We start from the raw sequence: 14795 nt of genomic DNA on the forward strand, positions 1-14795 counted from the left end.
TGAAGTCCTTACAGGTACATTGTCATCATAAGCTCTTCTCCTGACCTAACATTTACATATTTACAAGTTTATCACTAGTATCTCTACTTAACTACAGTAGATTTTGTTGAGAAGGCAATATGGTTCTCCACTAAATGGGGACACCAAGTAACCCTGCAGTGTAATTGTATTCCAAGTATGGAACCATCAACCATGAACGAGATGCCTTGGTTTACTTCAACAGTAATGGATCCATGGGCACAAGCCGTCTTTGAACTCGCTTATCCACAAAAAACAATTACCAAAAATATTAAATAGATAAATGTCATGGGCCAACTTGTTCTAAACAATTTAAATATTCTTGGATAATGTTAGGCATGATTTAAACTTAAATAACTGTACACAGACTAAGATTTGGACAGTAGGCAACAGTACATTTACTTACGTAATACGTAATTACGTTATACGTAATTCCTTTAGCCAGAAAAAAAATCTTCCCCAATGTATGCTATCGGTTATTTTGTGATTATCAAGAGATGTGCAGTAACTTCAGTGATAACTTCCATCCAGAGCATCTCTCATCTCTAAAACTAGGCATTTGTGATTAAGGACCCATTACAAAAAACCTAAATGCAATAAGTCAAATGTCACTAACAATTATGGCCAAACAAAACTAATGGACTCCGACATCAATAACTTTTCCATACATAACTATAGCAATTGTACATTGCATACTAAAAATTATAAATGGGCCATTTGGACACAGAAAATGTTGCTGCAAGAATTTAAACATACGGCACTAGTCAAGCTAATATATGATATGAATTCTCATTTTTGTTTTTGCAGAATAAACACTGTTGGCAACAGCCATTTCTTTTACTCCCCAGACAGGAAAAAGACAATTTAATAAATGTATTGATGAAAATAACAAAAACTTCAGTTAGCACTTTGTGCAGTCCTTTCACATTTAATATTTTAGAAAATTATCCGGTGACAGAAAAATTGTCACCTAATATGACCAATGGATCCATTTAAAACTACAATAAAGATATAATCTAAAAACATTACTTCACAACTACAGTTTCAGGCTACCATATGCCATTTCTGCCCATCTAAAAGTTGCTGCTCATTTCACGTAAGAAAATGTGAACTTGTTTTACAAGCACAAAATAAAAGTTACATTTTTTTCCAGACAATTAAAAATGGAGAATGATATGCAAGCTTCTTTCTTTTTCCCTGCAATGAATTTCAAAACTGATAGTTTTTGTATACAAATCTGCAATGCTTGTGAAAATTAAATTAAAACTGACCCCTATTGTATTATATAAGTGAAATAAGATGAAAACAATCCACTATAAATAATATGCACACTTTTGTACAAGAATGTAAGAACTCTTGTATATATAAATATATAAAACAAAATGAAAAATAAATAAAAATAAAAAGAATCACAAACATCCATGACAAAAAGAGCAACTACTTAAGTTGGGAACCTCCTAATGTGATTTATGCCATACAAAAAAAAAAAAAAAACTAATTTGGAGTATAATATTATACCTGGATGGGGGTTCTGGGAGTTCTTCTACCCCCTGGCACCAGGCTTGTCTTGTGAGACCTTAAGTCTATTATACAGATTTAGAAAACTTACCACATGAAAATGGTAATTATTATAACCATATTCTTGAACTACTGCATAGAAGGGAACTATCAGGAGAAAGTGCCAAGCCATTACAACTCTATAGCACTTGAAAGGGATCAGTATAAACATTTATGATAGGATGAGGGAAAAGGAATGGTGCCCAACCACATGGACGGTCCGGGATTGAATGCCGACCTGCAAGAAGCGAGACCGTCTTTCTACCGTCCAGCCCCAAGTAGTTGGGCACTACTGCATATAACAGCTCCCAGTATATATATGCTCAGTTTACATTGATGAGGTGAACTGTTACAGTAACTCTTACTCCTGTCTTCCAATAATGAGATCAAATTGCCCCTTGTATCCAGTAGACTGATGGCCAAGCCATATGTTGAATCAATACATAGCTCAACTTATGACACGCATGATACTTCAACTAGTCAAAATGCAAATAAAATAGTATTTATAATTTTAATGGCAAGTGTTGTCATGAATGGACGGCATGGTATGAGTAAACAAAGCCTCATTCAACATATTCATGTTGAGCACTTAGTGAGGGGCACTCTTAAATACCTTCATTAAGATAAATGTTAACTTATTTCACCTCTAAAGGAATACATTTTCTATGAAAAGATATATGCTTGGGGGTGAGAGAGGATTGCCTGAACCTTCTAAAAATCAAGCCCCAACTAGGGAAAAACTATATCCTTAGCAATACTTTTATAAACCAAATGATTATGTCAACTTCAGCAATTCTACATTACCATGCAGTAGCTTTTCCTACTTTGTGGTGGTGATGTGGCCTCACCCCCACTCTCTCCTGAAACATCACCATCATCACTGCCATCATCCTCCTCCTCATTGTTGTCCGATACGCACGTGTTAGAAAACTCAACCGATGAGTCTGCTTCACACTCTGTAGTTGAATCTTTCACAGTAGTATCTGCAGTAAAACAATCCAATCTTGAGGAGTCTTCAATGGGTGTGCTACTTCGCGGAATTGCCGAGCACAAAGGTAAAGTTTGCTCACACGTAGGCTTATCTAAAGCCTGTGATGATTCCATACACCTGAAAAATATATTTAAACCCAATAAATTTCATGATAAATGTTAATGCACATTGCCAAAATTATCTTGATAACTAATTATATGGCTCTGGTATTTATTTAAGCTACTATAAAAATCCCCTACTTTTTTTTTTTAGGTATTAACATGACCATAATGAATAACTCATCAAAAATTAATAATTGTTTATATACTATAGTGATATCTAATATTAAAGAATAAAACAGATTTGCAAGATACAATAATTTCTGTGAAATAACAAGCATGAATACTGACATCGATCACAAATACTCTGAGCACGACTTTGTGAGTGCATCAGACCAACACTATAGCAATAAAATTCTTTACATAAAACCTTGGCTGTCTAAAGAGAGCAATACTTCATTTATACAAAATATCTGAAACTGTTTGAGCAGTATAATTTCTTCCTCACTGATGTCCTTGTCCACATGTTACTTTTCCAGACAAGGGAAAAAATAAAGCGAAAGGGCACAGGTGGGAGTTGAAAACACCGATGAGCAAGAGAGATACAAGTATCTATAAATAGTGCAAATAATAAGCAAGTGGAAGGTGTTGAGTAAAGGATGTTTAAGCTACCTCCATTCACAGCTTCAAAAGCTTGTGCACAACTGTACCTGAATGGCAGGAGGTACAGATGCACCCGGTACAAAAGCTAGAACTTGCTACTAATAAGGACAGTTAGGTATGTATATACACATATCGACAACTTACATCAACTAGGGATTAATGTATTCAGATGATTAGTAACTTAACAATTTTAAACATAATTTAAATGATTTGGAATGAAAAAAAAGTAAGATGAAACCCAAATATATTATGTGGAAATGAAGGAGCCATGCAGTTCATTAGAACTGCATGGCTCCATGTTACACTGTGTAACACTGCATGTTACCCCAGTTGCTTCAGCCACTGAATTAAAAATTGGAAAATAAAAAATTAAGGACACTATTATTATGGTACAGTATAATATATTATAAAGCTTGAAATGTCAAATAGTGTTAGTACCCTCCTTCCTCATATTTCTTAAGACTTTGAGTCATTTTTTTCTCACCATATGATCAAGGTGTCGATACCTTTTCAATACATATACTATACCGTTTCAAAATACAAATACGCTCCTCCTAAATATGGACCTCAAAAACAATAGACCACATCTTCTCACAGGTCCCCCTTCCCCCCCCCCCCAAAAAAAAGAGGGTGCTGCTGGAAAACTCTGGATTATCAGTTCACTACATATCAGTAGTAATTTCCATCAAATTTAATTATTTTTCTTATTTTTTTGCTAGTCATTTTTTTATTTATGAATCATATTCAAAATACCAAAATGCCCTTATATCTTAAAAATATTTACTTACACTATAAATGTACTGCACTACACTTGTGCAGTACACTATAAATTGTAAAGTATGGGGAAGAAAAAATGAAGTTTTGCAGTCATGTAGATGTATTGTAAGGGGAAGCATACCGGCTGTTTGTTTTACTTGCATGTGGCAGTGTCCTCTGACCTCTAATTATTCAACAATTTCCTGTGGATTTTATTCCGATAACATTTGCACATTATTGGCATATCAGATAGAGACAAGAGGTACGTTCTTACCATAAACAAAATGGCTGAGTTATTAGAAAAACTATGATTGTGGCTGGGAAGGAAAGCAGCTGGCACTTGTACTGACATAATAAAAGCAAAGGAAGTACTGTAGATCATATAGTTTGTGAACAAAAGTCGAGCACTGAAGGAAGGAAAAGTAACACAAGAGCATTGAAGCCTTCTAAAAATGGAGTTTTAAATGATGGTATTTACCAATAATTGACATTGACGCTTGGGGGCTGGCTGTTGGTGGCAACCACATACAGTCTATAGCAAAGAAAATTAACCATGGACATTGAGAATTTCCAGACCAGGTCAGAGTGACTGCAAAAGTTTGAATAGATATGACATGACATAGTACTATAGCCACATTTTTGCTGCCTCTCATCAAGATCAGCCAGTGCTACAAAAAAGTAAGAAAGCCGATAAATTGTCCACGATTATTTATAGGCACACAAAAATTATTATTATTTGTGTCCAAGTACGCATAAACATGTACCACTTGTTTTAAGATTGGTGATAACGAGCCAAAAATCCTAAATTTGTGCAAATCCGGTTCAAATCTGGAATAAAATGATCGAGACTGGGAGGCATCATGGAAGGCATAATATCAACTCTGTGTTATATATGGTTAGATTTATTCAAGTTATGTTAGTTGCCTTGGCTTGTTAATATAATTGAACAAATTTTAGTAACTACCTACATAAGTTAGAGTTTGAATTTTAGAAACTGATTTATCAGTTAGAAATTAAACAGTAAACACCAGATTAAATACACAGATTCTTCCTATATAAATTGGTTTTAATACCTGGTTAATAAGATTTTTTTTTGACACATACTGTGTAAAAGTTTAAAGGTGATATGTTAGTTAATTCTGTGACAAAAAGAAACAAACTTACACATTTACTGATGAGAATAAGGTTGACTTTGAAGTCACATTCTCATTTATTGCTCTGCGTGGTACCACACACCATCTAATACAAAAGAATAATATGTAATGAATGCTTTTTTTTTTTAAAGCAAAACTGGTTTTAACTAAAAAGCATTCAAAATAATAGCAAACAAACTTCAACACTTTCACTTCAACCTCATTAATGGGTTCTCCCCACCCCACTTTCCCATATCATTCTTTGGTTAATCAGAGAAATATATGGTCCACCAGTTCCATTTGCTGGAGGAAGTATGGTTATCTTGAGATGATTTCGGGGCTTTAGTGTCCCCGCGGCCCGGTCCTCGACCAGGCCTCCACCCCCAGGAAGCAGCCCGTGACAGCCGACTAACTCCCAGGAACCTATTTACTACTAGGTAACAGGGGCATTCAGGGTGAAAGAAACTTTGCTTATTTGTTTCTGCCTAGTGCGGGAATCGAACCCGCGCCACAGAATTACGAGTCCTGCGCGCTATCCACCAGGCTACGAGGCCCCCCCCTACGAGGTTACTGGGGATAACCACCTCATCAAATAAGCAATGCATTATAATCTATGAAGAGATGGGAGAATGAAACAGCTGAAAAACCTGATTCAAGAGAGGAGACTATGGAGAAGTGAACAAGTGTTTAATGAAATTGATTGGAAAGATGATGATGTTTGGAAAGGAAGTAAATGAGAAGTATTACAAAGTTTGAGAGATACTGCAGCTTGATTTGGGCAAGTCGTTTCAGCAAGTTTGTAGTTCTTCCCATGCTGCACACATTTTCTTAATAAATGAGGAAGGGGCATCCTCTACATCAATAACCCTCATACTATTTTCACGTTTACGAATGATCTCTTGTTTTTCCTCGTTGGTCATCCTCACATGTGTTTTCTTAGGTTGAACCTTACCACTGACTTTCTTGGGACCCATGGTGTGATATATAAATTAGTTTTATGTTCAAAAAACAAAAAAATCACCAAAATAATGGAATTTCTTACAAGCGTGATCGTCACTAAGCGGGCGGCTCTGGTAGACTGAGGCAGGTCAGCCCATGCAACAAGGAACCATGCACTCAGTCAACCTGAACGCGCATCAATGAATATCGTTAATCGACGACACTATCGTAAGTCGAGTCCCATTTTCCGACCAAATTTACATCGTAACTCAAAAAGATCATAAGTCAAGGTGTCACTGTAGTTGGATACATAGATGAATAGATAGACCAACAGAGAGATAGATAGCCCAGCAATGTACTGGGGAAGTACCCAGCACACATAATGAAGAAACCAAAACACTCGAGTTAAGAAAAGTCTGACTGTTGCACTCCCTTCAATTAAGGCCAATAACGCTGCAATCTAAACAAATAAAAAATAAACACACAGAGCAGCTGTAAGTGCCACACCTCTGGCAACCTCCTGTGCCAGCTGGGACATAAACTAACCAACTAAGCCACCACCAATACACACCACAGAACCTGAACTTAAACAAAACCCAGGCAGACAGGCCACTAAACTTAGTGTTTACCCCCCAATCTTTTTTCCTTATCCTAATTTTCAACCTTTTAGCCTCTTTCTGCAAAACATTGGCATCATCATTCTGGGAGACAGGAACCTCCCTGATCCATTAGCTGGCTATCAGTGAGAAATAAATGGCCAATTCTTATGTGAAAGGTTGGGTGGGATAAAGTTAGATGACACTGGGCTGCATTATTTAATAAGTTGTCCTCAAAATATTTTAGAACATATTTTATTTTATTAAAAAATATTTTAAAAATATTTAAAAACTTCAGCAAACTGTGTAATGCACACATGCACCCACCAATGCTTGTGGATGCAATTTTATTTTGTGCTGTACCAATATCCTGTCAATATCCCCAATTAATAGTCATACCTGTCAACACGAGAGATTTGATGCTGGCGTGAGGATTTTGGTGTTGGAGGCAAGTTAGAAGTTGAAAATGGAGTACTTGGGATATCCAATGGGTCTTCACTCTCCTGATTTGGGGTGCCACACTCTCCATTATCCAGACCAATGTCTTTCATCTGCATTGTGAGAAATAATGTTAATAATTAATAATAAAAGTTTTGTACCTTAATACAATTTTTCCCTAAAGTTAAAAACTTTCCTGATGACATGTCTAACATTAAAACATTTGTCTGAAAAATGGTTAAAAAATTCCACACGTGTAGATCATTGGAAAAACTAGAACCATACAAGTAATTTAGGCCACTGATTATCTGGGAGAAAAGGTAGGACAGGTTTACAATGCCACATTATTGTCAACAGAACGGAACCCGATGTTATTAGAACGCCAGAAGAATTCATCAATGTGATATATGAAGATTTTAGATACAGATCAAATTATGACTCCAAATCAGATAGTTGCTCAACTGGACAAAAGACTTTATGAAAAACGTGAATGTTGCATGTGTGTGTGTGTGTGTGTAACAGGAAATAATGGAGATGAGAAATTGCTATATAAATGACACGAAGTGAGGGAGTACCTGGAACTCAAAACATTTCATGCTTTCATACCAGGAACAAGGAATGGATAAATAATACAAAAGTTTTTTACAGAAACAACTAGTGAAGTGCAGCAATCACATATCCAATTTGAAACATTGTCATTGGAAGAAATAATAGGTTTGGTGATGCATCTATAATGATGCCTGTCGATTAGATTGTTATGAATATGAATGCAACATCACGTGTGGTTCCAATGAATTACCTGCATCCTATTGCCCCATCCCCATCATATGAGTATCCTCACCAGCCAGATATATAGAACATTCTAACTGAACAAGTTCTCACTAAGGCTGACCCAAGCACTGCAACTGGACAAACTTACACATTAACTGCTGCAGACATTCAAAACACAAAAGAGCTGCAGAGGAGAAAGCACTAACTTTTTAAGATTGTAATTTTTTCTAAAAGATGTATGACATACTTCATTCTCTGATATGGTAATTTCCATAAACAAGCACTTGGGTATTTCACTGACTGTGAGGTATGCTATTTTCATGATTTTTGTTTTTGTTTATTCATTCCCAGAGCCATCCCAAAAGAGGACAGTCCAGATAACTGAGATTGACAATGAGACGTATAGTATCTTGAATAAATAATTTGTCTCTGTATTTACTAAAACAGAACTTAACATTATGCCTTCAGCTAAACAAATCTATAATGGCGGGGAAGAAGACAAGTGGACTAGTTTAGTAGTTACTAGGAAGGATGTTATTAACCACCGTGCTGTGCTGCATTAAAATATCTGTATGACACCCCCTGTAGTGCGCCAAAAATAAATTATTTCCACAAACTTATTTTCTCTTCTTATATTGTTAAAATGCAGTTTCTGATCACGAGAAACTAAAATAAAATATTGGATGTGACACACTTTAGCCATGATAGAACTGAGAAGTTGAGCGAATTATGGGTACTGAGTTAAGAAGCGCTTGGGGTCACTTGACCCCCGCCACCCCGTGAGGCAGCAGTTGCTGCGAATATAAATTTTCACAATTATTTTGATGTTTCTCATTCGTTTCTTTCTATTTTTTTTTGGCTGTAATATTTTTCAAAAGTGTGTAATTTGTGGAATTTATATAGTTCAATGTGTGGAACTCATAATTATGTGGGTCATATATGTGACATGTACATTATTTTCTACGATCAATCAGTTTTATACACTATATACACCCACGTATATACAATAATAATTGTAAACGAGGCTGCCAAAGATTGAGAAAAGACGTACAGGTTCGCAAGTGCTTGGGTAACTACTGTACTTCGTGAATCTGGCCCCCTGGTAGTTTCAGGTATGTATGCAAGAATCATCTCAGAATAAAGAACCTTGCAAGTGTTCACCATACCTGTGTTACAGTCTCCCTCTCATAATCCACCTTCTTCTTTAGTGTTTGCTTCAATATATGGCTTGGCAGAGGATCAGGTTTCGGAGTAAAGGGTTTAACCTTTCCGTTAGAAGCTTTGCATGTGGTTCGCAGAGGAGATGACCGTCTTAGGAGCTGTAGTTGAACACGGGCAGATGGTAGCACTGGAGTGGAGCCTTAAAAAAAAAATATTTTAATATATTCTTTACACTATAAGTACTGATAAATTGTGCACAATTAAAGAATAAATAAAAACCAGACAACTAAAAAAAAATCAATGTTCCAATCAATGTAAATTGCAGGAGGCATCACTGGTCCCTACACCATGCATATCTCACCTTACAAACAAGACAGTTCTCATCATTTAAGCTTTCACTATACAAAAATTAAACTTATTATAACTATTCTTTACACAGATGATTGTACAGTAATTGACAATTGATTTATTATACACTTATTTTGTCAAGTTTCTACATGTAGAGAAACACCAAGGGTAGATTTCATTTGTTGGCAACATTCTGCATGTATAGTAAGGGTGGAATATCCAACAAATAACTAACATCAGTTTTTTTTTTTTACTTGCTAGCACTTTGTGCTCTCAAACTATATTCCACCTAATATATTCAAATGTTGGAGAAATGACAAAATGAGCTAGAGTATAGCAAATAACTCACCTATATCAATATCTGGTTTTGATTGAAGTTTCCTCTTAGAAGATGGGGTCTTTCTGACGGCACTAAACGATTCTGGACTAGCCGAAACTATTCTAACCCTTTTAGAACTTTTGGTACTAGACCTTGTCATTCTTGGAGGCTTAGGTGATGGTGTTGAAACTGTTTTCAAGTGTAATTTAGGGCGTGGAGATGGTGCTGTATTCATTCTTACTGGCCTTGTGAGGATAACCCTTGCAATACTACGGCTTATATTTTCATGGAGTGCAGCTGTACTGTTAATGCTTACCTCTGCCCGAGAATGAGTGGTGGAGCTCTTTAATATGCCTAATGAATTCTTCCGATTGACAGGGGACGGGATCGGAGATTTAACTATGTTAATTTTTCGAGACAGGGTAATACTTTTTGTTCTTGTAATCTTTGGCGATTGTATTGTGCTGACTGCTCGTGTTATCTTTGGTGACCGGACTGCAATCCTCGGTGATTTATTTACACCCACTGCTTTTTTAAGTTCTGGTGACTTATCCCTTGTCCTCAAGAGTTTTGGCGATTTTTTTGTTGTATTCTTAGTCATTGTAGGGTTTAGTGATATACTTGAATCTCTCTCTTGCTTAGACGTTTCCAAAGTATCCTTCATTCTTAGCTCCAGTGCCCGACTTGCACCCCTGGATTTCTTCAGCTCTGGTGACTGGCTTACATCTCTCTTTCTCTTAAGATTAGATGATTGGATTGCATCCTTCTGTTCCAGTTTTGGTGACTGTGACTGGAGAGCAGCTCTTTTATCAGGTTTTGGTGATCGGACTGCATTCTTTCTTTCGGGTTTTGGTGATTGGACTGCATTCTTTCTTTCGGATATTGGTGATGGGACTGCATTCTTTCTTTCGGGTCTTGGTGATCGGACTGCATTCTTTCTTTCGGGTTTAGGCGATCGGACTGCATTCTTTCTTTCGGGTTTTGGTGATGGGACTGCATTCTTTCTTTCGGGTCTTGGTGATCGGACTGCATTCTTTCTTTCGGGTTTTGGTGATTGGACTGCATTCTTTCTTTCGGGTTTTGGTGATTGGACTGCATTCTTTCTTTCAGGTTTTGGTAATTGGACTGCATTCTTTCTCTCGGATTTTGGTGATTGGACTGCATTCTTTCTTTCGGGTTTTGGTGATTGGACTGCATTCTTTCTTTCAGGTTTTGGTGATTGGACTGCATTCTTTCTTTCAGGTTTTGGTGATTGGACTGCATTCTTTCTTTCGAGTTTTGGTGATTGGGCTGCATTCTTTCTTTCGGGTTTCGGTGAATAGGTTAAAGCCTTTCCCTTTACAAGCTTCAATGATGATCTGACCATATGCCCAATTTCTAAATTTTTATTCAAGGATGGTCCTAGCTTCCTCCTCTTTGATGATGGTTCAATCTGAAACTAACATGATTTCACTAGACTATATTATTGAACATGTACCTTTTTGTTTTTTTTGAGTTTGAATGGGTGTTTGTCCCCTTCTTAATTGCAGCCCCTGATCACTATTACAAAACTCAAGAAATATAATGGGTTGACAATTTAAGGGATGCAACTGCACACAAAAAATCAGCATTGAATGTAATAAAACACCAATTTTTGGATGAGCTTGGAGACCTGCCTGAAGCTATTATACTGATTCAGTGCCATACTACTATGTGCCATAAGTCGCAGAGTTCTTATTGGCCTACTGGGGACCATGAGACAGTACCTGGCCCCCCTCAGAGGCAAAAGGAGCGATGGCACTATGAATATCTTACATTTAATCGTGTCTGCCACCGCCATGGAAACATCAAAAAATCAATGAAACAAAACAGACTACTGCATGGTTAGAATGAGATTACACTCAAAAATTGCCAAAAGAACTAAGAACCTCAAGAATCAATGCTGGGACCAGGTCTATTTCTAATATACATAAATAGCATGTCTACAGGAGTCGAGCCCTATAAGCCAATGTTTGCGGATGACACAAGATTAATGAGAAGAGTCGTGACAGACGATCCTGTAGGACCCTACAAAAGAGGGTTTGAACAGGTTGCAAAAATCTCCACACGAGTAAAGTTACGGAAATGGGATTAGGTGACAGGAGATCAAAGGGACAGTACACAATGAAGTGAAACTACCTACCTGTGACAATTCGAGGAAGACCTGGGAATAGACGTAACACCTAATCTAACTCCCGAGGCACATATAAATAGGATATCGACAGCAGCGTACTCTACACTGGCAAAAGTTAGAACGACATTCAGAAAACTTAGTAAGGAGGCATTTAGTGCGCTTTTACACTCCCTACCTGAGACCAGTCAGAGTATGCCACCTCATCATGGAGTCCCCACCTGAAGAAACACATAACGAAACTGGAAAAGTGTCAGAAGTTTGCGATGAGGCTCATCCCAGAGTTACGAGGGATGGAGTATGAAGAGCGACTGAAGGAACTGAACCTGAGAGGGGGGATATGATAGAAACAAAATACTTAGGGGGATTGACAGAGTGGAAATAGACAAAATGTACACACTGAATACTAACAGAAGAAGGGGACATGGGTGGAAGCTGGAAACTCGGATGAGTTACAGAGATGTTAGGAAGTTTTCTTTTAGCATGAGAATTGTGGGAATATGGAATGAACTTAAGGAGCAGGTTGTGGAAGCAAACTCTCAATAATTTTACAACTAGATATGATAGGGAAATAGAGCAGGTCATTGATATAAGCACCTGATGACAAGAAAGGCGGGGTCCAGGATTCAATGATCGATCCTGCAGGCACATATTGGTGAGTACATACACACACACACTTAATTTCTCATTCACTTTCATTTTCAAGTGCCAACCCACTACAACACAAACCCCAGTGACTATTGTGCATGCTACTAAAATCAGAACAATTTCATATGAATATAAATCAAAGCACATCCAGTTTCATAAGTTAATAAAATATTCACAGATTAATTAACAATCTTTCACTGAACAAAAATATTAAATACTGTACCTGCTCTGTAACTTCCTCTTCAACCTTTCTCTTCTTGTTTCCCTCGGCACGCACACTGCTAGACGATCGAAGTGACCTATGGCGAGTATAATAGGTTTGTTTGTCGGGCGAACAACTGGATTTTTGTCTAAGCAGTTTCGTGTCACCCTTTGTATCCTGCACTCTTGTAACTGATCTGTCTGTCTTTATCATATCTGGCATGGAGACGATTTTTCTGGCTGGAGGTGGTTTACTAGGTGGCAGTTTAACTTTAGAAATCTTCACTGGACTTAATTTGTCATCTATTGGCACTGGTAGTTTGGTGGTCTGAAGATTTGTTTGCACACTCTCTCTCTTGCCGAAATGAGCCATTGACTGCCTTCGTGTTTTTCGAATGGTGGAAGCTGGTGAAGTAATTTCAAAATTCAAAGGAACATCTATCCTCTTCAGTATCAGGGTCTGTCTGCGATTCTGAAAAAAATAAAATAAAATACAATAAATATTATTATCAAATACTGATATACTTTACATGTTACTACACAGTGCAACTTCATTTTTTAGGATCAATGCATCTTCAAAGTCTATGGACACCATCCAAGCTCCAGCCTGTAGTAGCAGGCATACTCGGCCAAAGTGGTCATGCAAACGTTGGACAAGGAATGAACTGTTCAACCACAAAAGATTGATGATGTACTATAGGTCTACTGAATCCCATTGTGGGATCGGGAACAGCTAACCCGAACAAACCTAGCTCATAATGCAACAGCTACTTGAAAAGCTTCCAAACTTGAAGCTGAATTAGTAAGAGCAGAAACCTAGTGAGAACACACCTCACAGGACTCAAGTTTTGTAGGTACCAATGACCCAATAAACAGCATGGGGGGAAACAGAAAGAATGATCTTCACCAGATTTCAAATACGATGAGCATTCTTTATGCTCACACTCGGCGAGTGTGGTCTTAGCAGGAAAATCCATAATAGACCACAAAGGGTACACCAGAAATCACAATAACGTGATACATACAGTATATCAAATAAATCCACAAGGGTTTATCAGGACCTGAAGTCGGCTAACCAAGCACAAACCCCAGATACAAGAGCTGCCCACCTGCCTGGGTGGTGGTGGTGGTCAGTACTAACAAGTTTTGAGCTAGTTTGAATGAATCCCTTGTTCCGTGGGAATCATTTGTAGGGAAGTTTGGCAATTTTTTAGAATTTGTTTTGTGAACCCTCTAGTTGTTTTCAAAGCCTTGTCGACTTCCTGGAAGCTTTTCCCGGTGAAGGTGGCAAATTATCACTCGCTCCCTGCACCTCTGTGAAGGAAAAGGGGTCAGGTATTGGCTCTAGTCCCTAGTTGACCAAACAGAACTTCCACAATCGGTGTGACTATTAGTATGGAATACTCTCGGCAACATAGCTTCAGGGAGCCACTGGGGAGCTCCCCGAGACGTTTACTCAAAAGCAGCTGTGTCCAAGAAAAATATTCTTTGGCTTGTGATGAAGATCAATGTTGTTGTTGTTTAAGATTCGGTACCTGGAGAAAAAAGTTCCAGGTAGCACGGGTTATGGTGAGCCCGTAATTGAAGATCAATTTAGCTATTTATGACTACTGTCATAATTATTTCATAAGAATTAGGAAACTGCAGAAGGCCTATTGACCCAAATGTGGCAGCTCCTATTTATATCTACCCGAACTTATTCATATATATGCACTGTAATTGGTTTCACAAATTGACAACCCTATTACTGAACCAATATTTACCCAGTCTTTCCTAAATTTAAACTTATCCAATTAACAAGTTTTGTGTTCTATGTACATAAAAAAATTAAATAAAAAATAGAATTCATAAAACAGATGTAATTTTATAATTCTCATAAAATTTCATTCTTTTTAATTCAATATACATTTAATGACCACATTTAAAAAGATTGATTAAGCAAAATAACAATAAATTATTTGCATACCGGACGTGACACTTCTCTGCTCTTGGCCTTTGAAGCAACAACTGGGCTTCTCTTGCCAACCACTCTGCAAGAAGAATGTAGGATTAAAGTATTTGTGCTTGTT

The 14795-nt window shown here is 37.4% G+C and overlaps 1 protein-coding gene across 4 annotated transcripts in view; it reads right to left on the reverse strand.

Moving 5' to 3' along the window:
• The window catches only part of LOC123773896 (serine/arginine repetitive matrix protein 1), a 16963-nt gene continuing 2168 nt past the window's right edge, over positions 1 to 14795 (reverse strand). For 2 of the 4 annotated variants that reach the window (XM_045767833.2, XM_045767834.2), the window contains exons 3-9: positions 14693 to 14756; positions 12749 to 13198; positions 9759 to 11166; positions 9067 to 9260; positions 7091 to 7242; positions 5188 to 5262; positions 1 to 2683 (exon numbers count right to left, since the gene is read on the reverse strand). In XM_045767833.2, coding sequence (XP_045623789.2) covers positions 2371 to 2683; positions 5188 to 5262; positions 7091 to 7242; positions 9067 to 9260; positions 9759 to 11166; positions 12749 to 13198; positions 14693 to 14756 — 2656 coding nt within the window. In that variant the 3' untranslated portion in view covers positions 1 to 2370. The remainder of the gene's footprint in view (positions 2684 to 5187; positions 5263 to 7090; positions 7243 to 9066; positions 9261 to 9758; positions 11167 to 12748; positions 13199 to 14692; positions 14757 to 14795) is intronic. The other 2 variants (XM_045767835.2, XM_045767838.2) reach the window with 2 other exon arrangements.

This window comes from Procambarus clarkii, chromosome 91 (assembly GCF_040958095.1).
Source record: "Procambarus clarkii isolate CNS0578487 chromosome 91, FALCON_Pclarkii_2.0, whole genome shotgun sequence".
Taxonomy (NCBI): Eukaryota; Metazoa; Arthropoda; class Malacostraca; order Decapoda; family Cambaridae; genus Procambarus; species Procambarus clarkii.